The sequence below is a fragment of the Exophiala oligosperma genome, assembly GCF_000835515.1.
Source record: "Exophiala oligosperma strain CBS 72588 unplaced genomic scaffold supercont1.5, whole genome shotgun sequence".
Classification (NCBI taxonomy): Eukaryota; Fungi; Ascomycota; class Eurotiomycetes; order Chaetothyriales; family Herpotrichiellaceae; genus Exophiala; species Exophiala oligosperma.
Window position 1 is genome coordinate 234,471 of NW_015622822.1, and position 24,501 is coordinate 258,971.

Here is a 24,501-nt window from a genome sequence, read left to right on the forward strand (position 1 = left end):
AGTGGGAGGACGACATAGGAGGATCAAGCGTCCCTGGAGAGGGTTAGAAAAAGTTGTAAGCGCTGCGACAGGGGAGATTCCAGAGCGAGTACCATAGATCGGTTTAAGACCTTCACTGGTCCCGAGTTGGGAGGCATCTGGGGGAAAAAAATCCTTACACGACTGGGATTTTCTTAACTAGGCTCCTATGGGAGATAAATCCTAGTTAAATTTTTGCCATTTTTGTAGAATCTTTCTGTATATTTTTAGATGTATATTGTGTATAAGATAGTCTTTTGCCTTGATACAGTCATGAAGTTGTAATTAAGCTTGTTAGTTAAGCTCACTGATTCAGCAGTGTATCGTCAGTGCTCTGAACTTAGGTCTCGAGCTTAAACATCCGCTTACAGATATCACACCACCTTTTTTTTGAGAAAATGGGGTGCCCTGCAACAGTAGATTAGATCTAAACGTCGGAGATCTCGCATGAAGTGGTTGTCTTATGAAATACGATGTCGTGATTGGACTTTCGGATAGAGACAAATGGGGAAGGTCAGGCGACTACCGTTCTTCCCATCTTCCTGCGTATGGAGGGGAATTTCTTTTCGACGCTGCGAGCCGTCGATGGAAGTGCACACTCCCAAACTCCCGACCTAGGATATTCGATCCACGACTCCCGGAAGAGCCACCATGTGTCATGGCTCTATCAGATGCACGGGACTACGTGCTAGCCGTAGAACACAACAAACAGGAAGCTGCTGAGATCGCAAAGTCGGCCGCTCAAAGTTGGTGATGGTTTCCGCTTGTCCGTGGCCATACTGACTGCTACAGAACTTGAGAGCCGGCAGACTACCCTAATCGAAGTGGTTCAGTCTTTGGGTGAATATATCAACGATGACGATGAGAAAATCCGTGGCCGAGCCGTCTCCTTTTTGGTCGCCGTCATCTCGTCCTTGCCTCCGAAATACCTCTCCCGCCAGCAGATCCTAGTCCTGTGCAAATTTTTGTGTGATCGAATTGAAGATGGAGGGGCCGTCAACGGACTCTCGCAACTACGGAGCCTTGACAGATTTACAAATGATATGGCGCAAACAGTTATGAGAGCGTGAGTGCGATTCACCACGCGACTGCTATCCAGGGACTTGTACATCAAGGTTGTCTGGCGGCATGTCATGCAGTGGACTTGGCTGATAGAAGTGCAGGATCTTCGAGCATTTTTCGGATTTGCAATCTCTCAACCAGGCCGGGAGATATAAAGTCCTCCAGCTGGTCAACGAGCTTCTCGAGCATCATCGAAAAGGTAACAACAACCTGCGCCCCATTGCGCTGTCAATCCAGCTGACTGTTGTAGCTATCAGAGATATGGGCGAAGAATCTCTCACAGGCATCGTCGAGTTGGTGGCAGGTGAAAAGGATCCTCGTAATCTCATGCTAATATTCTCGATGCTGAGAGTCCTAATGATGGAATGGGATATCACCAACCACGTCGAAGTCATGTTTGACTCTGTCTACGCCTACTTCCCTATCACATTCAGGCCGCCTCCCAATGACCCTTACGGGATCACAGCTCAGGATCTGAAAGACAGGCTGAGAGACTGCCTGTCTTCTACTGGTGCGCTGGCTCCTCATACCTTTCCGAATATGCTGGATCGATTAGACTCTACATCCAATACTGTCAAGAAGGACGTCCTCCAGACACTTGTCGCCTGTTCAGAACACTACGATGCCTCTACTATGAGTCAATATTCTATCACTCTCTGGGATGCTGTCAAATTCGAAGTTTTACAGGCCCAAGAACCCGAGCTTGCCTCAGAAGCCTTAAAGGTCTTGGAAGGAATTGCTGCATGCCTGTCCTCAGCACCGGCGCACAACACGTCGAGCTCACCATTACTGCAATATTTGAAGCCCGTGAACAAAGAGTGTTTGGAACATCTTCAGGAGCCCGCATCACGGCAGGCGAAGGCTTCCGGAGATATAGTTAAAGCTGTAGCGTCTGCTTCAGTGCAATCATTCGAGATTGTAATCAAGGCCGTCGGACCAACCCTGTTCACCCTTTACCAATCAGCACAGGGTTTGGTGCAACAGCGAGCTGTGTTGGACGTCGCTAATCAAATATTTGAAGCCTCAATCGAAGTTTATGGATCATGGACAAAACCAAGCCAGAAAAATCCGGAAGGGCGAGAGAATCCGATACGAGAACTGAAGGACAAGTTTGTTGCCATTTACAGCCAAGCATTGATGGGAACTGTGAAGGAAGAGGTTTCCTTTCGTCTGACAGCTGCAAATGGCTTGCTACTGGTGTCCAAGATGAACTCGATGCTCGCAGATGACGAGATTGGACTATTTATCCAATATTTTGATGATATTGTCCTGACTGAAGAATCTTACGGGCGCGATGAACTGAAAAAGAAGGCTATGAATGCATTGGCCGAAATATCACAGTTCAAACCTGGACTTATCTCGGATATCACCTATCCTGCTTTTCTGGCCCGCTTGCCAGACTCAGAGGAAGACGTTATGACAAGCAATTACAACTCTGTGCTCGAAGGCTTGGCTGAGATCAGCGTTGAAAGAGAGCTTCTGCGGACATTGATGCGGCGTCTTCTCAGCAAATTAGACAATCTGTTTAACTCTAGTGGCCGTGTCTCCTACCCCTACACTTGCGCTATTTTGGCAACCATATTGTACGTCCTTGATCGAGCAGTTTCGGCAGCAAAGACAGATTTGAGCGACTACTATGAAAGGGTGGTCGTGAACTTGTCTAGGACAGCTTCGCAGACAACAACAGGGCCCCTCACTAATGAAGTCGTACTGGATCTGCTTGGGCGACTCATCAACTTGATCATTCGAAACAGCACAGCTGAGCAAATTAGTAGGGCAGCGGTAAATGTTTATCTGCTCTACAGAGGATCCCCCTTCATCGAATCACCAGAAGGACTCTCAAGTCTCTTGCAGCCGCCTTCTGTCGCCCTTCTTTCTACATGGGTCCTAGCAGCTTTACCAAAGAACATACAGTCTCCATTGCTAACCAGAGAACGGTTGCCACATGTCATCGAGAATGTCATACAGTTCGCAATGACAACCTCGAATCGTGCGGTTACACAAAGCTGCCTGCTGCAGGTGGCCTTGCTTGTAAATAAACACTTCGATTCTGCCTCCTTAAGTTTCGTTGATGAGTTACTCGCAAGAACCCTATCAGCATTGAAGGACCACCCCATGGATGAGAACGACACTTCCGACTTCAACATCCGCCTATCCTTCTTCTTGACGAAGGCCCTGGTACTCAGACTCGCGCCGAGAACGAACTACTATCTCACGAATCTAGTCGAATTGCTCGATCAACAACAATATCCTGGCGAGGTCTCACGAAAAGCTGCAATGGGATTTGTCACCATCTTGTCTCCGGATGATGTGCTGTCCAAGCAGAACGGAGCGCAAATTCGGCTTCTTGCGCCACAACGTGTATTCCAGATCCTGGTGCCACTCATTTCGGACAAGTTTCGAAACTCACAATCTCCGACAGAAAAAGAGAATTACCTTGTAGCCCTCAGTGGCGTTCTATCGAACGTGCCATCGGAGATTGTGATGCCAGAACTTCCCACCTTGTTACCGCTGCTGCTTCAATCCTTGGATCTAAACGATCAAATGGTCAAGGTGGCCACTTTGGAAGCATGTGCTATTGTAATCTCCAACAACCCTTCTGCGCTGGAAGAGAGCGGGCATATCCCAGCGCTCGTGAAGCGGTTGATCGGTGTTGCAGCCTCACAGAAGGCAGAATTCGACCCAAAGCCTACAAAGGGAGTCGCAACAGCGGGGACGCAGATCAATCTGCCCAACACGCGGCGGCTTGCAACCCGCTGTCTGACTTTGATGCCAAAATACATTACCGGCAGTGCCTCTGGGGCAAATTCATTGATTGGTCTCAAGCGAGAAGTTTTGTACGGGTTGAGCAAAGTCCTCGACGACACGAAACGTGATGTACGTAAAGAGGCGGTTGACGCCAGGGCTGCTTGGCTAAGAGGCGTAGATGACATTGATGAGGATGAGGATTAGACATCACAGATGTCCGCCGTGATAGTATGACCATGTAGTAGAGGTTTCGCTATCTCGGACAGGCAAATGGCATGAAGCGTACGGAGTATTACGTTGTGATGACAAGCTGTTCCGGAGAAATGCGGCGAAGAAGCGTCCATTAGTTGGAGTGTATAGAAGTATAGACGCGGACGTTTCTACTAAGTGCGACTTCTTTCTTGGTTTCCTGATGGTGTGCGACTGCTGCGGTCTTCCGGACAAGGCTGAAGAAAGCTTTGATTGGGTCGTTGACGTTTGGTTCAGCCTTGCTCAACTGCGGAGAAACTTTTCTGCCCTCAGACACGCCGCAGACATCGTCCTCTCTTTGTAGATGTGAGAGCCTTATTCTTCGTACTTCTAATTGATCCGTAGTAATCTCTACAACAAGTGCGACTGTACGACTCGCTGCTCTTGCAGGACTTCAGATGCAGGCGATACACCGACACTGACCTGCCAATTCTTACCTGGGACCGACCTAGACAACTGTGCAGCATCCGTCCGGCGGTGCAAGAGTTACCAGGTGAATTGCAACCCAGATCCTCCAATACAATTGCGAATATGTCTGAACAACACTCTAGCGAGCCTCGCATCAAGTCCAACAAGCGCAGCAATGCACACCGGCGCCGCCGCGATGATGTTGACTTTGAGGATCGGTGGGGTGACGAAGAAATTGCGGAAGATGAAGAGGAAGCTCAATCCGACTTTGCAGAGTCATCGTCCAAAAGGGTAAAACTTTCGGACGGATCAGGATCCCATCATGCGAGAGCACCCACCTCTCCACCACAATCGGTCGAAGAGAAAGCCGAGAGGGAAAGAGATCAAGATCTAAAGGAACGTGACGAATTTGCGAAACGACTGGCACAAAGAGACGAGCAACGCTCGAAGAAAATTGTTGAAGATAGGTCGGCACCCAAAGACAGTGTAGCGGCTCAGAGAAGGGCTCTCGCAGATGATGTGGCCGCAAGAACAGCTGCGATGCCAGATTTGCGCGTACGCTCTAGACAAGATTACCTGAAAAAGCGAGAGGCCGAGCGCCTGGCCCTCCTCCGGAAGCAAGTTGCAGAAGAGCAGGCAGAGTTAAGGGACAACCCAGACTTGACAAAACGGGAGAAAGAAGAATTTGCGCGAAACAAAGAGGTTTTGCGGCTGGCAGAAGAGAGACTGAATATCGATGACCACCTGGATGGCTATGCTTTACCCGAAGATTATATAACGGAGAAAGGCAAGATTGATCGACGCAAAAAGGAACAAGCTCTTTATCAACGATACGTCGACCGAGACGAAACTGGTAGGGAACGCTATGTCACCGAGCACGAGGAGTGGGAGAACGAGCAGACGAAACGCGCCGAAGCACAGATCAAGCGAGCAGAGTTTGTCGACGAAGGAGACTATGGCTATGTGTTTGACGAAAGCCAGCAAATGAAATTCATTGCCTCAGAGACATTGGGTGGAGATCTGGGGAAGGGAATGACAAGAGAGCAGAGGGAAATGGCTCAAAGATTGAGTGCGGCGGAAGCAAAAGCCAAGAGCATCGAGGAGACGAGGAAGAGTCTACCTATCTATCAATTCCGAGACGAAATCATCCAAGCTGTGAAGGATCATCAAGTCCTAATCATCGTTGGTGAAACTGGCAGTGGGAAAACGACTCAAATTCCCCAGTACCTGCATGAAGCCGGATTCACGCAAGGCGGCATGAAAATTGGGTGTACCCAGCCGCGAAGAGTCGCGGCCATGTCTGTTGCAGCACGTGTTGCAGAAGAAATGGGCAAGCGATTGGGTAATGAAGTTGGTTATGCCATTCGATTCGAAGACAACACGACTGAGAAGACGGTGCTCAAGTACATGACGGATGGTATGCTTTTGCGCGAATTGCTGACAGATCCGGAGTTGTCTCAATATTCCGCCTTGATGATTGACGAGGCACACGAGCGGACTGTGAGCACGGATATCGCTTGTGGGCTGTTGAAAGATATCGCAAGAGCACGTCCTGACTTGAAACTACTCATTTCCTCTGCCACGATGGACGCCCGGAAATTTCAAAAGTACTTTGACGATGCACCGATCTTCAACATTCCTGGTCGACGGTACGCTGTTGATGTTCACTACACAGCTCAACCAGAAGCCAATTACCTCGCGGCTGCCATCACCACTGTCTTCCAGATACACATAACGCAAGGTTCTGGCGATATATTGGTGTTCTTGACTGGTCAAGAAGAAATCGAGGCTATGGAGGCAAGTCTACAAGAAACGGCTCGGAAATTAGGGAGCAAGATCAAAGAGATGATCATCTGTCCGATTTATGCCAACCTACCCACCGACCTACAGGCAAAAATCTTCGAACCCACACCCGCAGGGGCGAGGAAGGTGGTTCTAGCCACTAATATTGCCGAGACTTCGTTGACAATTGACGGTATTGTGTATGTTATTGACCCTGGTTTCGTCAAAGAGAACCAATACAACCCTCGTACAGGTATGGAATCACTGGTTGTTGTTCCCTGCAGCCGTGCGTCAGCCGGTCAACGAGCTGGTCGAGCCGGCCGTGTTGGTCCTGGCAAGTGCTTCCGGTTGTATACAGCCCAAGCCTACAAAAATGAACTCGACGAGAACACAACTCCAGAAATCCAAAGAACCAACTTGACTGGTGTTGTTCTCCTGCTGAAAAGTCTGGGCATCAATGATTTACTGGACTTCGATTTCATGGATCCTCCTTCAACAGACACCCTTGTGCGAGCAGTAGAGCAACTTTACGCACTAGGGGCGCTCAACAACGCGGGCGAGTTGACCAAGATAGGTCGTCAAATGGCGGAATTTCCCACTGACCCTATGCTTGCTCGGTCGATCCTTGCCGCTGACAAGTATGGATGCGTGGAGGAGGTGCTGTCGATAATTGCCATGCTTGGTGAAGCATCCGCGCTCTTCTTCCGGCCGAAGGACAAAAAGATCCACGCGGATAGTGCCAGGGCGCGTTTCACGAACAAGGATGGTGGTGACCATTTGTCGTTGCTGAATGTCTTCAACGAGTGGGCCGATTCCGACTATAGCTTCGTCTGGGCCAAGGAGAATTTCTTACAGCAAAGAAGTTTGACGAGGGCGCGTGATGTTCGGGATCAATTGGCCCGGCTGTGTGACCGAGTGGAGGTTGACGCAGGCAAAACCTGCGGAGGGCAGTCCAACATTGAGCCTATTCAGAAGGCTATAACTGCTGGCTTCTTCCCTCATTCTGCCAGACTTCAGCGAGATGGGCAGAGCTATCGAACCGTAAAGAATGGGCAGGTAGTATACATTCACCCCTCGGGAGTTCTCATTGAGAACCAACCGAAATGGGTAATTTACCATGAACTGGTACTGACCAGCAAGGAATATATGAGAAGCTGCATGCCCTTGAAACCAGAGTGGTTAATCGAGGTGGCGCCTCACTACTATAAAAAGAAGGACCTGGAGAGTTTGGGAGTGGAGCGAAAGGTTCCCAGAGGCGAAGGAAAATCGCAGAGCAAAATGTGAGCAGTATGATGAGTGGAGGGTATCAAAAATTGTACCACTGCCATGTAATGACTTGTGAACCGGGACTTCCTGTACATTGTGGTAGGAGGCTCCATATCTGGGGCTGTCAGCCTTGCCGATGTGGGGTCACGTGCTGGGAATTCCAGCCTATTAAAATCTTTTATTTTTCGCTGCTCTTTTCAGAAATAGAATTTCTTCGGCCACCATGATAGACAGGTGAATGACAATCTAGAGTGCGCTTCTCCCGGCAGAAACCATGTCGAAAGACGAAACGACGAGTTGCAAGACCATCCTTGCAGGAACCTTGGCCAAAGGACTCCTTGCAGAGGTCCAGGCAGGCCTCAGCAAACTTGGTCGCAAACCACACCTGCTCGGAATACTTGCCAATGCCGACCCTGCCGCCAAAGTGTATGCAGACTGGACTGAGAAGACGTGCATCGATAAGTGAGTCTTTCCCCCTCCCCAGGTTCCTATTTGATTCTTTGTTTGTGTACGTATGTGGGTACGAAGAAGAAGAAGAAGACTTAGCCGGATGCTACGATCAATCAAGAGACCCCTCGAAAAACTGACATCTTCCTTTTCTCGATCACAGTGGCTTCGCATACACGCTCAAGTCGGTGGCGAAGGATGACGTCGAGGAGACCATCATGGCGGCCAACAACGACGATGCCGTCGACGGGATCATCGTGTACTACCCGATCTTCAACAACCGGCAGGACCAGTACCTGCAGCAGATCGTCGACGTGTCCAAGGACGTCGAGGGTCTAAGCCACCAGTACATCTTCAACATGTACCAGAACATCCGGTTCCTCGACGACTCGCAGGCCGTCAAGTCGGTGCTGCCGTGCACGCCGCTCGCCGTGATCAAGATCTTGGAGTCGCTGCACATCTACAACACCATCCTTCCCTACGGCAACAGGCTGTTCGGGCGGACCGTCTGCGTCGTCAACCGGTCCGAGGTCGTCGGGCGCCCTCTGGCGGCACTGCTCGCCAACGACGGCGCGAGCGTCTACAGCGTCGACGTCACTGGCGTGCAGCTCTTCACCCGCGGCGAGGGGATCCGGAAACGCAAGCACGAGGTTCACGAGAAGGAAGGTTGGACGTTGGAAAAGTGCGTGCCGCTCTGCGACGTCGTCATCACCGGCGTGCCCGGTGACAAATTCAAATTGCCGTGCCACTTGCTCAAGGAAGGTGCCGTGTGTATCAATTTTTCAAGTGAGAAGGTTAGTTGTGTTTTCTTTTCTTTTTCTTTTGTCGTACCATACCAGGAAATCAAATTGCACTTTGTTGTGTCACCCGCACTCGGAGCTGCGAAAATGCGGCGTTTCCCGAATCAAACCTGTAGAGAAAAAAACTAACGTGTAACCCTGTCTTCGGGGTGGTACTAGAATTTTCCCATCGAGGTCAAGCAAAAGGCGTCGATTTACGTGCCGGCAATTGGAAAAGTGACGATTGTCGTACTGCTCAGAAACCTGTTACGGATCGTACAAAACAAGCAGGCCCAGTTGGCCAAGGGTCACGCTACTACCACGACGGACGCCACGCAGACAGAAGGGGGTGTTGAGAAGGCAACAACATGATACCGAACAAGGACGAAAGTCCCTCCGCTTAGACGACATGCGACATTTCCGCGTGATGACGATCGCCACGCCACGTCTCCCTCTCTAATCATAAGAACATGGTCTAACAGAAAAGCGTTCGAACGGAGCACGGGATTGCTCACTGGCTTCATGCGGGTCCAGAACGAATCTCTAGGAAGCCATACCAACTTCAGCGGTATTTTACCCTCTTGTGATCAATGGTAGAGACCTCAGCAGCAAGTCCACGACTTTGTAAGCATCGCGGGAGTGCCTGGAGGAAGGTTAGACATAAGCGTGCTTTTCGGAACCTCAAGTCGATAGAATTCAAGGCATGGATGGCTACTAGAGGCTACATGGCGCGTCCCACATGATCATATTTCAAACTTCTCCGGGTGGTGAAAATCGAATTCACTCGGAGAGCTTGACCATCTCCTCGCCATCCACGATATCTTTGCATCTGAAATCACAATTCGAGTTCGTATTCCCCGGGCCCCTTACACGACAAACTTGCAAATAGCTAGAAAGACTGATTGTGTTCGAGACGTACATGGACGGTACCAAGTACTCGATACGGAGAGTGTGAGATCAGTCTTCGAGTGTGGTGGCCTTTGGGCTCTGTTTTCCTTCGTTTCCTCATCTGGTAGTGCCATAAGCTCGACAGATTATAGCGAAATGGTTGTATGGTGACATGGACTCATTCACATAAAGAGCGCTGGATTTATATGTACTGTTCTAGGATATATGTCCACAGTTCTAAACATCCATCCATCTTGCTTCCAGGAGATGATCAAACCACAACAGTCGTGATGAATACACCACCTGTTTCCTCGTCTACTTTGTGCAAGAGACCAGTATTGCGGGAAACACCACACCACACCAGAAACCTCTCCTTTTCGTCCACAGGGCTTATAATACCATCTCACACAGGCCTCGAAACGGCGCAGTAGCAAAAAAACCTTTCGCTCCTGATCTCTTGATTTTGAATGACTCCGTGTCGAATCCGGTGGTGGAATCCCGCGAGGCATCCTATAGCTTTGCCTTTTCGCCGATTTGGCCAATCTTCAGTTTCGGGGCGTACTTTTTCAATACTGACTCGTTGTGATACTGTGGCGGGAGGGGTACCTGTTAGCAAAAACGTACGACCACATCCACACAGTACCGGTCCCTACCTTCCAAAATTGTTTGCTTGCGTCCTTGCCCGCCACTCGCTTCAAGATCTTTGCGCCACCAGGATGCTCATCCACAAAGTTGGTCACATCGTACACGGTGCCGTCCACGATGATGTACATTCCATCACTGGCCTTTTGGTTGTGTTTGGCCACATCTTCAACCGTGAATGTTTTGGACATTTTTGGTGTATGTAGACCGGGGAAAATATAATCCTGATATATGTAGATTATCTCGGCTTCGGGGAACTTCGTGAATGAAAGGTGGATATTGCGCCGTGCGAAATTTCAGGAGCGTATCGAATCGACAAAGATGAATCGTCAGATGGGTAAAGCGTCAGGGGAAATTGAATTCGCTCGGCCCTCTTGTACGGGAATTCGTGACTTGGACGGGTCGTCTTATCTCTTGCGAGTCACTCGTTGGAAGTGTGCTAACCGGGTTGTCGCGGTTCTTTGGTTCGTGAAGGTAAAGGCGGGGTTATCCACGAGCGCCTCTGGGACAGGGAAATTGTATATGAAATGATTAATCAAGGACGAGAAAGAAGAGTCGTGTGGGAGGGTTCGCTGAGGATGATTATTATATACCGAATCCAAGGATACCTAGGTAGTCATTTGCGAGGAACCGCAGTCAATAGTGAGATCAATAGCGGTTTTGCCGAGGTTCATTTACCGAGAGAACAAAGACAACGACTCCGACAATCGGTCAGCCAATTCGTTTGTATCCGATTGGTTGACAAAGCCACCGACCATTTTATCAGGACTCGTATTAAGTCAAGAACGGGACTGTGTCATTGTTTCCTCACGCCCTAAAGGCAGAATCAATTCTACAATAGTGTCTTTTTTCTCAGATTTACGACTCGATGAATCTCAGTACTTCCCTCACAAATGACTCTGGATTCTCTTCAGCGAGATAATGCCCCGAGTCAGAGACCAGTCCAACATTCACGTTCTCGTAAAACTCTTTGGCCATACTCTCGGCGTGAGGAGCATGGAAAGACTCCTTGCCAGATAACACCATATTCTTCACCTTCACCTTAGACTTCTCTTGTCTCCATTTGCGGTTATGCTCTGCGTCAATTTCGAAAGCCCGGTATGTCAAAAATGCACAGCGGAGAGCATCGGGTTGGCTGAATTGCATCACGTAGAAATCGACCACTTCTGGCGTGAATGCTGCTTGATTCTGCGTCAGCCGGTCATAGAAGTGCTTCAGGTATATTCTCTCCTTGCCCTGGACCAGCGCGACCGCAATGTCCGGGTTGTGGCTTTGGAAGTCAAAATGCCAGAGCGCTCGAGAATGCTTTTCACTCTCATATAGTGTCGATCCAGGCAAGGGGCATTCTCCCCAGATCACCGAGGCGACATCGTCGGGGAACTGGCAGACGTAGGCATGGGCTACCATTCCGCCAATGTCGTGCCCAACCACGTGGACTTTGTCTTTGATGCCCATATGCTTCGTGACGAGCTTATGCAGGTCATTTGCCAGCGACTTCTTGGTGAATGGCTCCTGTTGATCTGTGCTACCGACCGGCTTGCTACTGAAACCGTGGCCTAGCTTGTCCGGAGCGATGACATGGTACCCTGCCTGCGCAAGAGGCACCATCGCATGGCGAAACTGATATGAGGTTTCCGGGAAGCCGTGGATCAGAAGTACGGTTCCTTTCTCCTGCTTCCCGTGGGATGGGTACGTTTCGACATAGTGGATTCGGACTTCTGGGTCTTCATGTTGGAGGAAGGCAGCCCGGTTGAAAGTCTTAGTGGAAGCAGTAGCTGACATGGTGTTAAGTGCGAGAGAAACTGCACAATTCACCTTGGAAGAAAGTGATTGAATGTCTTCAAAAGTTGTTTCGACGAATGTATCTTGGCCTTCATCTTTGACATTAATTAGAGCCAGCCGGTGATATAGGTTATTCTTTTCGTATGGCCGTCCCCGTTCAGCAACCAGGGGATTGTAACAAACCTGCAGCGTCATTCGAGCGTCACAGTCCCGTCAGCAAGACATCAGGTACTCACTCAATAGCGGTTGGAAATTCAGTCCTTCATCAAAGAGACTTGTGGGTGTTTTGATGTTTACGCACCGACCAATTATGGTTTCCCTCTACGACTTATGACGCTGAGGATCGCCATGGTTGAAGTATTCGTACCCGTCACGATCAAACTGTATCTCTTAGATCTACAGGGCATTGGTTTCCTTCTAGAGATTTCGCCCTCATTGTACCTGCATCAGAAATTAGGAACCATCTAAGAGTCCGGACAGTACGAGTATATACAATCACTGCTCTTCCGAAGGTATGAAGCCTTCACCCAGATAGATGGTCTCACCTTCCCCATACCACAACTTCCCACTACGGAAGTCGAGCCCCTTCTCTTCACCTACAACCCATTGTCCTCCAGCCTTGATCAGCCCACCCTGCTCTTCTGGCCAAAATTCCGCTTGGAGCCATTTGTTGATCATTTCAATCTCGTTGATCCAATGTTTGCGCTTCTTCATGTCCAAGGTAGCACTTTCGTCCATAGGGTCTCCACCGAAGACGTTCGGTGAGTTGAAACGTGCAATGGTCAGGTGTGCTGATGGGACCACGTATCTGGAGCCAACTTGTACTCCGGCATCTGTAAGGGCCGCATGGGCATCGCGCCGCAGGTGATGGTAAGTGTACCTGTCGTCTTCTACCGTTCGTCCATGAGAGACTGACTCTCCAGCAGCCGGGACGAAGCTCAGTGCAAGTGCGGCAGAATCGTAACTTAGCAGAGGCTTGATGAGCCTGGCTCGGTGAGTCACGGTGTGATCGGCAATGTCTTTACAGTGAGCCTTCAGAGCCTCTATCAAAGCCGCGATCTCCTCTGTCGTTTTTGAATGCGCGACCTCCATGACAGTCAAATGTAGTCTCTCGAGTGGCATGAGCCACAGATCTGCTTGGTAAGCAGCGAACAATATCGGCTATGCGGAACCTACCAGGTGCAGCATCCTGCAGTTTTGACTGGATGATGTGTATGAGGTTCTTCACCTTCTGAGGTGGCCTGCCCCAAAACACCAGGCAATGGCGAGGATCAACGAAAGAGTCGTCCTTTCGTGGGCCGTCTAACTTGACAAGGTACTGATCGAGAGTCCAGCCTTGGAAGTCGGACCCAAGGATTTTCTGACGCTGTTGGTCATTTCTGAGCACGCGATGCGCCGAATATCGTTCTTGAATCAATTTCTGATAAACAGGTCAGAAATAGTCCCCATTAATCCGCAAGAGGAGCGATGCGAACTGGGTCATTATGACAAGCAATGATCAGACCATCGAATGGGTTCGAAGTTGTAGGCGTAGAAGCTCCAGACAAGTCTTCAAAGTCGACTTTGGCCATTGCTTTCCCGTCCAAGATGGTTATGGCAGATACAGACACTTCATTGGGTCTCGTCCAAGGTGTCGAAGGGGAACGAAGCACACTCGCGTCGCGTGTGACGCTGTGATGTTACAGATTGCGCGGCCATGTTTGCATGCCCTTTTTACGTACTCTTGGGATTAGAAGCTCGTCCGGCCCACCGCGGGATAAGTAAAGCTAGTAATTGCGGTCACGTGAAGATTATGATTAGATAAGCCGTCTCGGCAAACCTCCTCCTGCCAACCTGCCCTCAATTTTTATGTGCGGTGTGGTCTTGGCGTGACTGCGCTTTCGAACATCGCAGTTTGATCATTAACAATTTCACGACGACACCACTATCCCTCCAAGGAACGTTCTCAGACAGATCAGACAAAATGGTGAGTTACCCCGGTTTCCACACCATGTGTACTGCTCAAGCTCCATCTCGACGATCGTCGCTCGATTCCAAGTATCCTGGGTGAAGGAGGAAGAAAGAGGTGGATGCTGGGTGCAAAGGGCATATCTCTGAGTCAGGAAGATTGCCGGGCCTACCCACGCGCACAATTTGAAAGAGATGGACTTTTTCGGAAGGTTTGCGCGCAAGGATACGTTCCGGAATTTGGGATGGCGTCGCATGGATGAGATGATTGCTTCGAGGACTTGACTGACCAATGTTTGTCCACAGGTCAACGTTCCAAAAACTCGCCGCACTTACTGCAAGGGCAAGACCTGCAAGAAGCACACCCAGCACAAGGTCACACAATACAAGGCCGGAAAAGTAAGCATTCCACTCAAGGGAACGAGACAAGGGAGTCGTTGGTTTTTCTAACATTTTTGATAAAAGGCCTCTCTGTTCGCTCAGGGAAAGCGTCGATATGACCGCAAGCAGTCCGGTTACGGTGGTCAGACCAAGCCTGTCTTCCACAAGAAGGCCAAGACCACCAAGAAGGTCGTGTTGAGATTGGAGTGCACAGTTTGCAAGACGAAGGCACAATTAGCGCTGAAGCGATGCAAGCACTTCGAATTGGGGTATGGAACTCTTCGACCCGTTTTTGGTTCGGAAGTGCGGATGTACTGACTATGTAACTTACAGTGGTGACAAGAAGACAAAGGGTGCTGCTTTGGTGTTCTAGACGCGCGGTCATGCGACTTTTACGGTGTGGTGACGGGCGTGGTGGCTTTTCGGACGCAGCAGAATCGGTCAATCGCACAAGCTATCGTGAGAGAAGGGTTACGGATTACAGCCACAAGGAACGACGGCAGTCTTGTTGCAGATATCCAACAACATTGTTGTTGCTTGCGACTTATTTTCCCATACTTGATCAGGTCGATCTGATCTGCTCAGAACCAAACGATTGATGTCAATACACGACTTTCAAAAGTGTCTACCAAGCCGACTTTCTCATTCTGTCCGTGCAAGATTTTGATCGCGCTTCTGCTTGCTGCGATGTGATCTTTTGACGAATGAGGCACTCTTACGAAGCAGATAACAACATCATTACTACCGTTGATCGTCACTTGCGTTTACAGGAATATTTGGCTGCCAAATACAAAATGTCGTTCATTGTCCGCCGAAAGCAACATATCCCGTAATGAGTCGTCTCGGTTGACCCCATGTTCCGAGTCAAGTGTGATGCACCGTGGTAAGGATGCGGATCTCCTGTTTTCTGGGTTATTGGTCAACATTGTCGGAAAATAGACGTCGACGACATTGTCATTTCGCCAGCAATCCATGAGTCTTTTTTTCAGCCTATATCTCATGCCCTTTGCAGCCTATAAATAGCACTCGCGCCCATCACGGCACTTTGCCCTCGAATCTATCCATGTCCTGCCGATCATTCATCATTGTCCAACGTCACCTCGCCACGGGTGGTGGAAGGCATTCGCCAGTCCATTCAAGTCTCATTCAACTCGATTCCGAATACGTGTTTTGTCTAGACTCCTTTCCCATGTCCAAACATGGAAGTTTACCTGAACCCTACTTCCAAAGCCCACCCTTCAGTCCATATGAGATCCCTGTCCGTTTCTCAACTCCAAGGTATATATGTAGGCTCAGCTAGATGCATGGATGAATGATGTTCCCCCGCTCTCTTCTTGTCTCCCTTCGTTCAATTTGTTCAACTACCCGTCGACCCTTTTTCCCCTCTACCCAAGTAGTCGCTTCGACCATCACCTTCAAGACCACCACCAGGCAACCGTTTCCTGCTTTTTTGGGTTTCTTTTGAAAAAAAAAAACCAAAAAGGAAAGGAAAAAAAAAAAAAATGACCCCATCACTCTTCTCAAACAACCACTCCCGTGGGCCCCTGTACCAGTACTGGAAAGAGCGAAGTGACGAAGAATCGTCTCTCCGACAAAACCGCATCGCCGACGCCCGGCTACGCAGTCGGGGTCAACGACCCATCTCGCCCACGCCGGGCCCGTCGAGCGCAGTATCCTACGCGGACCGAGCATCAAGAGGGCCACCTACATACCAAAGGTGTACCGGTATAGGTCCTGCCTCTGAGGAAACGGGTGAAACCACAACCACATCGAACACGCTCGCAGGTCGCAATGTCCATTCCCCGACGGAAACGGATGCAGGCTCGGACACGCTCCCACCGTATTACGCCGTCGCGACGAGGGGCGAGGGTACGCCTCCCGTGAACACCAGTGGCAGTAGAATGCAAAACCAGGTTTCAAACACCACCACTCTCCCATCAGCAACCGAAGAGGAGAAACCCCGTCTTTCCAGAAACGAACGACACCACCACCATCATCATCATATTGCAAGTGACGAGACTCCAGCTCAAGCAAGCACAATGACCACCACCGGCACTACCATCCCCTTCGACGACGATCAAGGCAATGACCACCAACCTAAACGTCGCAAAAGTGTCGTCGGCAAAGTAGGAGGTTGGCTGGCGGACGCGGCGAGCGGGTATACTAAGAAGCAAGAAAGATGGTGACTCTTCTTACACTCATACTTGACGGATCTCTCGCTCCATTACTGGGACTTTCTCTCTCAAACCCTCCTGGAAAGTTGCGCAAATTGCGTTCATGATTGTCATTCTTCTAGTGAGTATATGGAAAAATTTAAGGGACTTATCCTTATCCCAAGTGATTTCAAGTTCCTGCTGGCGGAATGCGTCACATATCTGATATCGTCCCTTCATGGTCCATCATGATTGTCCATTATTCAATTGTTGTTCATTAACCCTCATCAAGTCGTAAAGAGTTATAAAAAAATCAATCCAATACTCCACCAACGTCCACATAGAAAGTTCAATGAGATTCGTTGCATGATGGCTGTATTTCGCCCATATATCGTTTCGATGCTTTTCTCATATTCAATGGCCATCATCTCCCACTCTTTCGTCTACCATCAGGTCCGAAGAGTCCGTCCAAGAAGTTTCCAAACACCTTTCCTGCCGCTCCTTTCCCCGTCAAGATCTCGTCAAGCTTGTCCGCCAAAGGATCATCGCCAGACTCTGCTTTCTTGCGACCTTTGTCGTCAAATCGAGGAGGTAGTTCAATCGTTGCATCCGAATCAGCTGGGCTGACAACTCTCTCGAGCTCAGGACGTTTGGAACTTTTGCTCGAATCGTTGCGAGACGATGTCGGATCATGAGAACGGCGACGTCGATGTCGACGTTCTGAGGAATCAGGGTCTTGGGGCCGAGATGAGTGCTCTCGAGTGCCTCGGCGTAGTTCGTCTGGCGTTGAATCCGTATCATCCTCAGCCTCGTACCCACCAGAATAGGAGTGTTTGTGGCGATGTCGGCGCCTTTCCGGGACTATTTCTTCAGACTCTTTCACAGTCTCGTTTGGAACTGTTGCTACTTGGGGCGCTTCGGCGAATTGAACACTTTTTCTGCTAGCTGGAGGCGGTTGTGATCGAGACCGGGGCGGAGATGGTGATCGTTCCGCTGGAGGGCTATATGTATTGGTTGGGGTAAGGCTTCCACGAGGAGGCTCATAGCTTGATGGTACGAAATTTGAAGATGGATGAACATTCACGGGCGGTGATGGTGCAGCCGGAATCGTCCCATTTATACCTTGAAAAGAGTCAGCAAATTTCTACCTTGTCCATGCAACAAATGGGGCGTATAGGTACATGACTCTGACGTACCATTGGCATGGCTCTGGTCATTGGAAGTGGCAGGTGCAAAAGGATCGCCAGAGGTAGAGGTTGGCACAGCACTCACATTTTCAGGACCACGTGGTGCGTATGGATTTGCACCAGAAGCGTATGTCTCGTAGGTAGGCACAGCGACGTTAGGGGGAGGCCCCGGAGGTGGGGGTGGATAGGCTTGCCCATATGGATTTCCGGCCGTTGGTCCTGGGGTCGAGGTTTGAGGAGGATACTGCTGTTGAGGAACAGCTCCTGGCGGCGGAGGGAACTGGCTTGTCTGAGGATAGAAACCTTGTTGAGAAGCATATGGGTCATTGGCAGGCGGAGGGGGTGTAGGTGGGTATTGCTGAGCTGGATTGTAGTTGTCCTCGTATGGATCATGACCATAGCTGTCTTCACGGCCTACATGATATCAGTGTCAAACCATTCGTTGTCTCTGGGGTCACTTACGTCTCCGAGCTTTACGCTCACGTTTTTCTTGCTTTCGTCTGTCATACTCGGAAGCAGCGACTGCGCCTGCTCCTGCGGCAGCAGCCATTTTAGCTGCGTCTCTGGAAGATCGACGCCGGCTGTGATGTCCACCGCCCGAAGAGCTAGAGCTGCGAGAAGATCTCCGTCCTCCACGTTCGCGACTCAGGCTTCGAGACCTGCTTCTGGCTCTTTGCGCGCCGTATGCACCAGCGGCAGCACCTGTTGCGGCGGGGACAACAGCATTAGAAGCCCCATAGTAGCCTTCCGGCGGTGGTGGCCTGCCATAGTAGTCGGGTCCGTAGTTATTACCATACATTGGACCGGCGCCGTACTCGATCAACCCGGGATCGCTGATGGCACCTTCCCTGGGACCATCATAGTAGGCATCAGATCTGGCTCTGCTTCTGGATCTTGAGCGGGCGCGGCGGTCCTCTTTGACGATCTGTTCTGCTTCTTTCTTGGCCTTATTCTTTTCGTATAGACCGGCAAGAGCAGCACTACCAAGACCTGCAGCAACCACGGGAAGGGCTTGTCTGACACGGCTCTTAGAGCGTTCTCTCCCGTCCCTTGCTTTCGACTTGCTTCTCGCTCGCTCAATAAGTCCTGCTACAATAGCCCCAGCAGCACCGGCTTCCGCGATTCGCTTATTACGATGCCTAGGATTGCGCGCGTCAGTGGCTGGAGCGGCTGGATCGTTTTCCAGAGATTCAATGGAGGCTGAGCGAGATCTAGATCGTCGCCGGGAGCTGGATCGTCTCCTTGAGCGACTGCGCCGACCACCATCATCGTCCTTGCCTTTTGCAAGACGCTTTCCGGCAATAGTCGCCGCAGCAGCCAACGCCGCAGCACCAAGACCCACGGCACCAAGGGTCTTCAGCTTTGAAGGCGACTCTGACCGAGAGCGACTTCGTCGACGGCGAGAGCGCGAGCGATGGCGGCTAGAGGAACGGCTTCGTGAGCGACGGCGACTCTTACTTCTGTAGCGCTCGATGCCTTCTGCCGCCAAAGCACCCAAAGCACCTGCACCAACGTCACGTCCTACGCGACCAATGCCGTGCGAAGTATCCTGTCCTTCCTTTTTCTTGTGGTGTCGAAGAATTTCGGCAGCACCAATGCCAGCAACGACGCCAGCAGCGAGGTTTCTGCGACGGTGAGGGCTAGCGCTATCCTCACGAGTCTCCTTGCGCACATATACCATACTGTCGTCACTACTATAGTCGCGACCGCGTTGAGACACGGAGTCATGCGGACTCACCGAACGACCTCGGCGTGTGCGACGCTCATAGTAATCATCCGGCTCATCGATACGCTCTCGTACCTTTTTCTCGTAGAAGAAATCTTCTTCGCCACGAGGTGGTTCTCGACGCACAACACTGCGCTCCTCCTCCACATCAGATTTGCGGACAATCTGATAGTCGTCATCTCGGACGTGTTCACGAATGATGATGGGTTCCTGGCGGATGATAATCGTCTGGGGTGGTGCAGGCGGTGGGCTAAAGTATTCTGCAGTGCGGGTGTATTTCTGAAGATCTCTATCGTCAAAGCCACCACGGGTTGGAAGCACCTCGAAATCGTCTCGATAACGAGTAGTCTCGGAGACCCGGACGTCCCGGGTTCGATCATCAAATCTTGCCACTGACAAATCGTCTCGACGAGGGTCTTCTCGCTCAGTGGTCCGTCGGATGACGAGTTCTCGTTCTGCTGGCTCTTCACGTCGGACATTGTAGTAGTCCCTATCGTAGTAGTCCCGATCTCTTCTTGGTTCATCGTCACGCTCCCGGCGGATGACTAGCTCACGCTCGGACAGCCGCGCATCGTCCCGATGCACATCGCGCACGGGCTCGTCGACCTCACGTTCACGACGAACAATGCGTGTCTCTTCTATTCGCTCTCCCCCACGATCAGGAACAAATGACCGACGATCCCGACCGATGGAAGAACGGCTGTCGTCTTCTTTTACGACGTACCGCTTGACTGTTGTATATCCACCATCTCGGCGAGCGGATGAGACTGATGTTCGCGAATCGTCGTAGCGGTCACGATAGACCGACCCCATGCTGACCGCAAGAATAGATCAGAGGTCAGGCTGAAGGAGCGATTGAGAGAGGATTGCCTCGAGGCAGAGGGTGTGGAAGTGATCAACACGAAGTGTTGCAGGCAGATTGACGAAGAAAAGCGCGATGCGGCGAGGTTGAAGGTTGATAGAAAAGTAAGGTGAATGATATGATGCGGATGACTGTGAGAAGCGAGGGATGATGAAGTGAGAGAAGGTCTGTCCAGCTGGCAGATGAAGTATGTAGGATAATCCAGCCTGACTTGGTGGGCAGGAGGATCAGATGCTGCAGGGAACTGGATCGGGGCGAGTCGTACCTATGGCGTCGGCGCGTGCCCAATGTCTGTCCTTGACTGCCTTAGCCCAGATGACTGCCTCAGTTAGAGAATTGAGAGTACTGGGCACACTGTCCTTGAGACCAACGGCTGCAATCGGACAAGACTGACAGAACTTTGGGCTTCAAAAAACTCAGTTGGGAACAGGCTGGCTGTTGGGTAGCGAATGGCAAAGACGTAATCAACAGAGTAAATCGTAGTGGCGGGGGGTGGAGGGGCTGTGAAGCCGGGAACTCATTTAGTGGGAAAGTGTGAGAAGCAGCTGAGCGAAAATGAGAAATGAGCATCTGAACGAGCGAAAGAGAACACAGTACTTTGGGGGCTACTCTGGACTCTGCCTAGTGGCCGTTGCAATGAACCTGATTGCGAGGCCAGTTGCAAATCCAGCACATCGACTGACGTATCTGTTCCAATCCACCATTCTCCCTGCCACATTGCTAGTGAGGGTGACACGATGGACTTGCGGATCAATGCACATTGCCATCCGTATCCAACCTTACACTCGTCGCCTGCGTACGATCATTCATTTTCCCTGCCAGGGAGGTATATCACATGTATCAGTAGCCATAATGACTAACCGGTGAAGGCATCACACGACCCAGATCTGGACTGGAAAAATCACTTCCTGCACGGGTTTATTCCACTGTTTAAGTTAATGGCAAGGTAGCCACTATATAAGACAACTACGAAGACCAAGCCTAGCAGCTGGTTCATACCTGCTTTACATTTTCCCTTTCCCAATCTTCGCTCCTCATGTATGTTATAGTCAAGTATAAGTGCGCCCCAGCTGCTTTTTTGTATTCCTTGGGTATCTGGGGTCGTTAGAAACCTCCATTGGCCGGGAGGCATCAATGATATCACAAACGAAATTCGTATCAAGTCATAACCAAATGGTAGGCCGGACAAATGCCAACCTGCCCTATGCTTGGGTAGGCGTAGGACTATCATCAGGCTGATCGCCGCTATCATCGTTGGGCAAGACTTTGATTCGGCTGCCAACCTTCGCCGACCTGGTCTTCGAGCTGAGGGGAAGTTGATATTTGACAACACCTCGCACAATCAAGTCGAACTGGTGCTGCAACACTCTTTCCCATCGCGCGGACCCTCCTTCTTCGGTTTTGTTGCCTGGCTTTGCCAATCGAATCTCGCCAACAGACGATGTATGGCTATGCCGGATTGGTGAAGACTCAAAAACGAGGGGTGAGTCGAATTCCAAAATTCTCCCAAGGAGCATCTTTTGCGTTCCCGGTTCGGGATCGTCTATTGGATCAGTGCCCTCATCAATACCGTCGTCTGTATGCCACGGTGGCCACATCAATTCCCAGGTCGATGGAGATCGGCGAGTTATCCATCTGAGATGACCTTGTTCCTTTCTCCATTCAGCACCTGAGCTGACATAGGCGCTCTCGGCGAATAGATTGATGTCCAGGTCGCTCACTGTTATAGCAAACAGATTGGGGTTTGTAGCTTCCACATGAAGATCCAGCATAAGCTCCTGTTCGGACGCAAGCACATTCTGAATATGCTTAATCGAAACATCCGATAAAGGCCGGTTGAGAGCCATCACAAAAGTGGTGATACCGATGCATATCAAAGCGACGACAAAAGCTAGGAATATGCAACCACCATGTCGGCTACAATAGCCTCGGTCATAGGTATCATTGTAGTCCAAATGTCGAAACGACGCACTGTGGGGTCGGCGACTATATCTGGTGCGGTTGATACGGACCGAACCAATTAAAGGAGCTCTCTCGTCATCTGCAGCATCGTCGGATATGTCATATGGGTCGCCTTTGCGAGGAGGGCCACTGAGTCGTCCATTGGCAAGCCGAGGGCTATTTGGACGGGAATTTCGAGCAAGGTTGCTAGCGGATGCACGGGGAGAGTTAGGCTTGTTGGCTTGGGTAAAGGGAGAATCTGTATCGAGGATAGAAGTATGGTGTGGTCGACCATGTCGGCTTATGTGATGGTGTCGGGGGGTGGTGCTAGTATTTCGCTGGCTTCCCCTACCTTCCAGACCAGCCTCGCCATCGAGGTGATTGTTATATGTGCTGTTTGAAAACTTCATGCTCTTTTTTCCTGCAATCGCATGGCTTCCGTTCCGTACCCCGTGTTTACTGCGACCTCCATACTGTTCTTGGCTAGCTAGAGAGGTGGCACTAGGGGTCCGGGAGTGGTGTCGAGAAGGTCGATTGTCAGGCGGATTCGATTCGTATACAAAAGTCTCGTCTGAGTCGGAGGTGTCGGCTTCGTCGACAGCACTGGCAACCCTGGCCTCGAAGAGATCAGCTTTGGAAGTGACTGTGCCAGCATGGAGGGACGCTGGTTTGCGAGAGCTCTTTTTCTTCTCCTTCTTTGGACGAATGGTCTCAGTGCTAGGTTTGGTCCGGACACTGCCATTGCCATCTCGACCAGAGACGCCTCGGTCCGGACCTAGCAATTGAGGCATGGAAGTCACCGTCTCAGTCTCCACCGTCATTGTTCGAGGAGGCTCTGTTGCGGTTTTGGCTTTAGCACCTGCGAGACTAGTGAATGAGCGTTTTGCGAGATCAGACGCAGGCCGAGAGTTACTGGGTGCGCGAGATCGGCGTCCGTTGTCGACTTTGGTCGCACCAACTTTGGAGGACGCATCGCCACCACTTCCCTCGCCATCTTTAATGGCCAAACTTTCTGTGTGCGGCTCGACTTGCTTGTCAAGGGTCGGGACATCGATTTTGTGATCGACCACGTCCTGGACTGGACCAATGGACGGAGTGGACGGGACACTGCTTTCAGCTACCGTCTCCAAGGCGCTTCCTCCAGCACTAGGACCTCGACCAGGAGCACGAAGGGGCGCGGAGGGCTGAAACGATATTTCATTATTTTCAGGGACTTGCATGGCTGCGCCCTGATCAGGATGAGCAACGGTGGCGAGGCGCTTCAAAGAAGTGTTTGATGGCGTTGGTTCTGACTCGCTTCTTTTTGTGCTCACTCTCGTTGTAGACTTGTTCGAATTGGGAGGAGGGGATTTTAGTCGCGGCGACGTTGGCCATGCCGGAGTGTTTGGTTTCTGTGATCTTTCCGACAAGCGACCACCTTCAGCCATTCCATCTCTGCCAGCAGGTAGTTGAATTGGTCTTTGAGCCGAGAGTGCGCGTTGGACGGCGGCGGCGGAGGGAACTGTACTCGTGGCAGCACTTCGAGTGGGACTGAATTCCTGACTGCTCTTTCGGGACGGAGACAGTTGAGGGATGGCTGACATACTGCGCGAAGGGCGAACAGGTGACCCTTCACGGGAGGTCTTGATTGATTCTGTAATTCCATTTCCTAAGGACGGTGCGTTCTCTGTAGCGTGGTCCGACATGGTTTGTAGCTACAGGAGTCTCCTCCTAAGGGTATTGACTTCTGATACCTCCCCAGCTTTTCTTCTTTCGAACGTCGTTAGTCGACCAGCGAACGTTGCAGGAGCATTGCGGCTACATTTGCTGGCAAGGGGAGAGCGAGAGCGTAGGTAGATGGAGGAATATCGAGAGACGTTGGAAGTGAAGGTCGTGGTTTCGACGACCAGAATCAACAAAGGCAGAACTCCAGGAGAATGTTCCGCTTTAATGGTTGAGGCATGGAGGTTGCGGCGATCGGTTCGTAGTGGAGTCGGAGTCAACAGGGTAGTAAATCAACGAACGCATGAGGTCTCAACAGTCAGATCCCCAGCTGCTGCATCATCCCTGAAAATGACAAACAAAGAACGAGCGGAGGTAGATGATGGTTCGGTGGGAACGTGGACGGGGATGACGGTTGCATGGAGGACGGATGGAATTGGTCGTCGTCTGCCCGTTGAGAGGAAAAGCGGAATTGTAAGGCAGGGAGGAGGAAACCGCTTCCAGATGGCAAACACCGTCATGCCTCATCTTG

At 50.8% G+C, this 24,501-nt stretch overlaps 10 protein-coding genes across 10 annotated transcripts; 5 read left to right on the plus strand and 5 right to left on the minus strand.

Moving 5' to 3' along the window:
* Positions 1–596: 596 nt before the first annotated feature.
* PV06_05474 (uncharacterized protein) lies at positions 597–4,202 on the plus strand. Its single transcript, XM_016406485.1, has 4 exons — positions 597–764; positions 811–1,084; positions 1,182–1,279; positions 1,331–4,202. The coding sequence occupies exons 1-4, from the start codon at positions 677–679 to the stop codon at positions 4,030–4,032; spliced, it is 3,162 nt and encodes a 1,053-aa protein (XP_016262089.1). The 5' UTR covers positions 597–676; the 3' UTR covers positions 4,033–4,202.
* Positions 4,203–4,397: 195 nt separating this feature from the next.
* Positions 4,398–7,611, plus strand: PV06_05475 (uncharacterized protein). The gene is made up of 2 exons (XM_016406486.1): positions 4,398–4,570; positions 4,629–7,611. The coding sequence occupies exon 2, from the start codon at positions 5,026–5,028 to the stop codon at positions 7,549–7,551; it is 2,526 nt and encodes an 841-aa protein (XP_016262090.1). The 5' UTR covers positions 4,398–4,570; positions 4,629–5,025; the 3' UTR covers positions 7,552–7,611.
* Positions 7,612–7,767: 156 nt separating this feature from the next.
* PV06_05476 (uncharacterized protein) lies at positions 7,768–9,481 on the plus strand. The gene is made up of 3 exons (XM_016406487.1): positions 7,768–7,995; positions 8,144–8,774; positions 8,940–9,481. Exons 1-3 carry the CDS (start codon positions 7,808–7,810, stop codon positions 9,129–9,131), a joined length of 1,011 nt encoding a protein of 336 aa, XP_016262091.1. The 5' UTR covers positions 7,768–7,807; the 3' UTR covers positions 9,132–9,481.
* Positions 9,482–9,829: 348 nt separating this feature from the next.
* On the minus strand, positions 9,830–10,156 carry PV06_05477 (uncharacterized protein; the record flags this gene model as incomplete). Its single annotated transcript, XM_016406488.1, has 1 exon — positions 9,830–10,156. One exon carries the CDS (start codon positions 10,154–10,156, stop codon positions 9,830–9,832), a length of 327 nt encoding a protein of 108 aa, XP_016262092.1.
* A 907-nt stretch (positions 10,157–11,063) lies between these two features.
* PV06_05478 (uncharacterized protein) lies at positions 11,064–12,083 on the minus strand. Its single transcript, XM_016406489.1, has one exon. The coding sequence runs from the start codon at positions 12,069–12,071 to the stop codon at positions 11,148–11,150; it is 924 nt and encodes a 307-aa protein (XP_016262093.1). The 5' UTR covers positions 12,072–12,083; the 3' UTR covers positions 11,064–11,147.
* A 483-nt stretch (positions 12,084–12,566) lies between these two features.
* PV06_05479 (uncharacterized protein) lies at positions 12,567–13,642 on the minus strand (the record flags this gene model as incomplete). The annotated part of the gene is made up of 3 exons (XM_016406490.1): positions 12,567–13,204; positions 13,248–13,491; positions 13,547–13,642. 3 exons carry the CDS (start codon positions 13,640–13,642, stop codon positions 12,567–12,569), a joined length of 978 nt encoding a protein of 325 aa, XP_016262094.1.
* A 324-nt stretch (positions 13,643–13,966) lies between these two features.
* PV06_05480 (60S ribosomal protein L44) lies at positions 13,967–15,281 on the plus strand. Its single transcript, XM_016406491.1, has 4 exons — positions 13,967–14,037; positions 14,325–14,417; positions 14,484–14,668; positions 14,733–15,281. The coding sequence occupies exons 1-4, from the start codon at positions 14,035–14,037 to the stop codon at positions 14,770–14,772; spliced, it is 321 nt and encodes a 106-aa protein (XP_016262095.1). The 5' UTR covers positions 13,967–14,034; the 3' UTR covers positions 14,773–15,281.
* Positions 15,282–15,901: 620 nt separating this feature from the next.
* PV06_05481 (uncharacterized protein) lies at positions 15,902–16,865 on the plus strand (the record flags this gene model as incomplete). The annotated part of the gene is made up of 1 exon (XM_016406492.1): positions 15,902–16,865. One exon carries the CDS (start codon positions 15,902–15,904, stop codon positions 16,583–16,585), a length of 684 nt encoding a protein of 227 aa, XP_016262096.1. The 3' UTR covers positions 16,586–16,865.
* On the minus strand, positions 16,649–20,701 carry PV06_05482 (uncharacterized protein). The gene is made up of 3 exons (XM_016406493.1): positions 18,202–20,701; positions 17,825–18,153; positions 16,649–17,674 (listed from the first exon to the last, which is right to left on the minus strand). Exons 1-3 carry the CDS (start codon positions 20,276–20,278, stop codon positions 17,669–17,671), a joined length of 2,412 nt encoding a protein of 803 aa, XP_016262097.1. The 5' UTR covers positions 20,279–20,701; the 3' UTR covers positions 16,649–17,668.
* A 512-nt stretch (positions 20,702–21,213) lies between these two features.
* Positions 21,214–24,438, minus strand: PV06_05483 (uncharacterized protein). The gene has a single exon (XM_016406494.1). The coding sequence runs from the start codon at positions 23,951–23,953 to the stop codon at positions 21,530–21,532; it is 2,424 nt and encodes an 807-aa protein (XP_016262098.1). The 5' UTR covers positions 23,954–24,438; the 3' UTR covers positions 21,214–21,529.
* Positions 24,439–24,501: the final 63 nt, after the last annotated feature.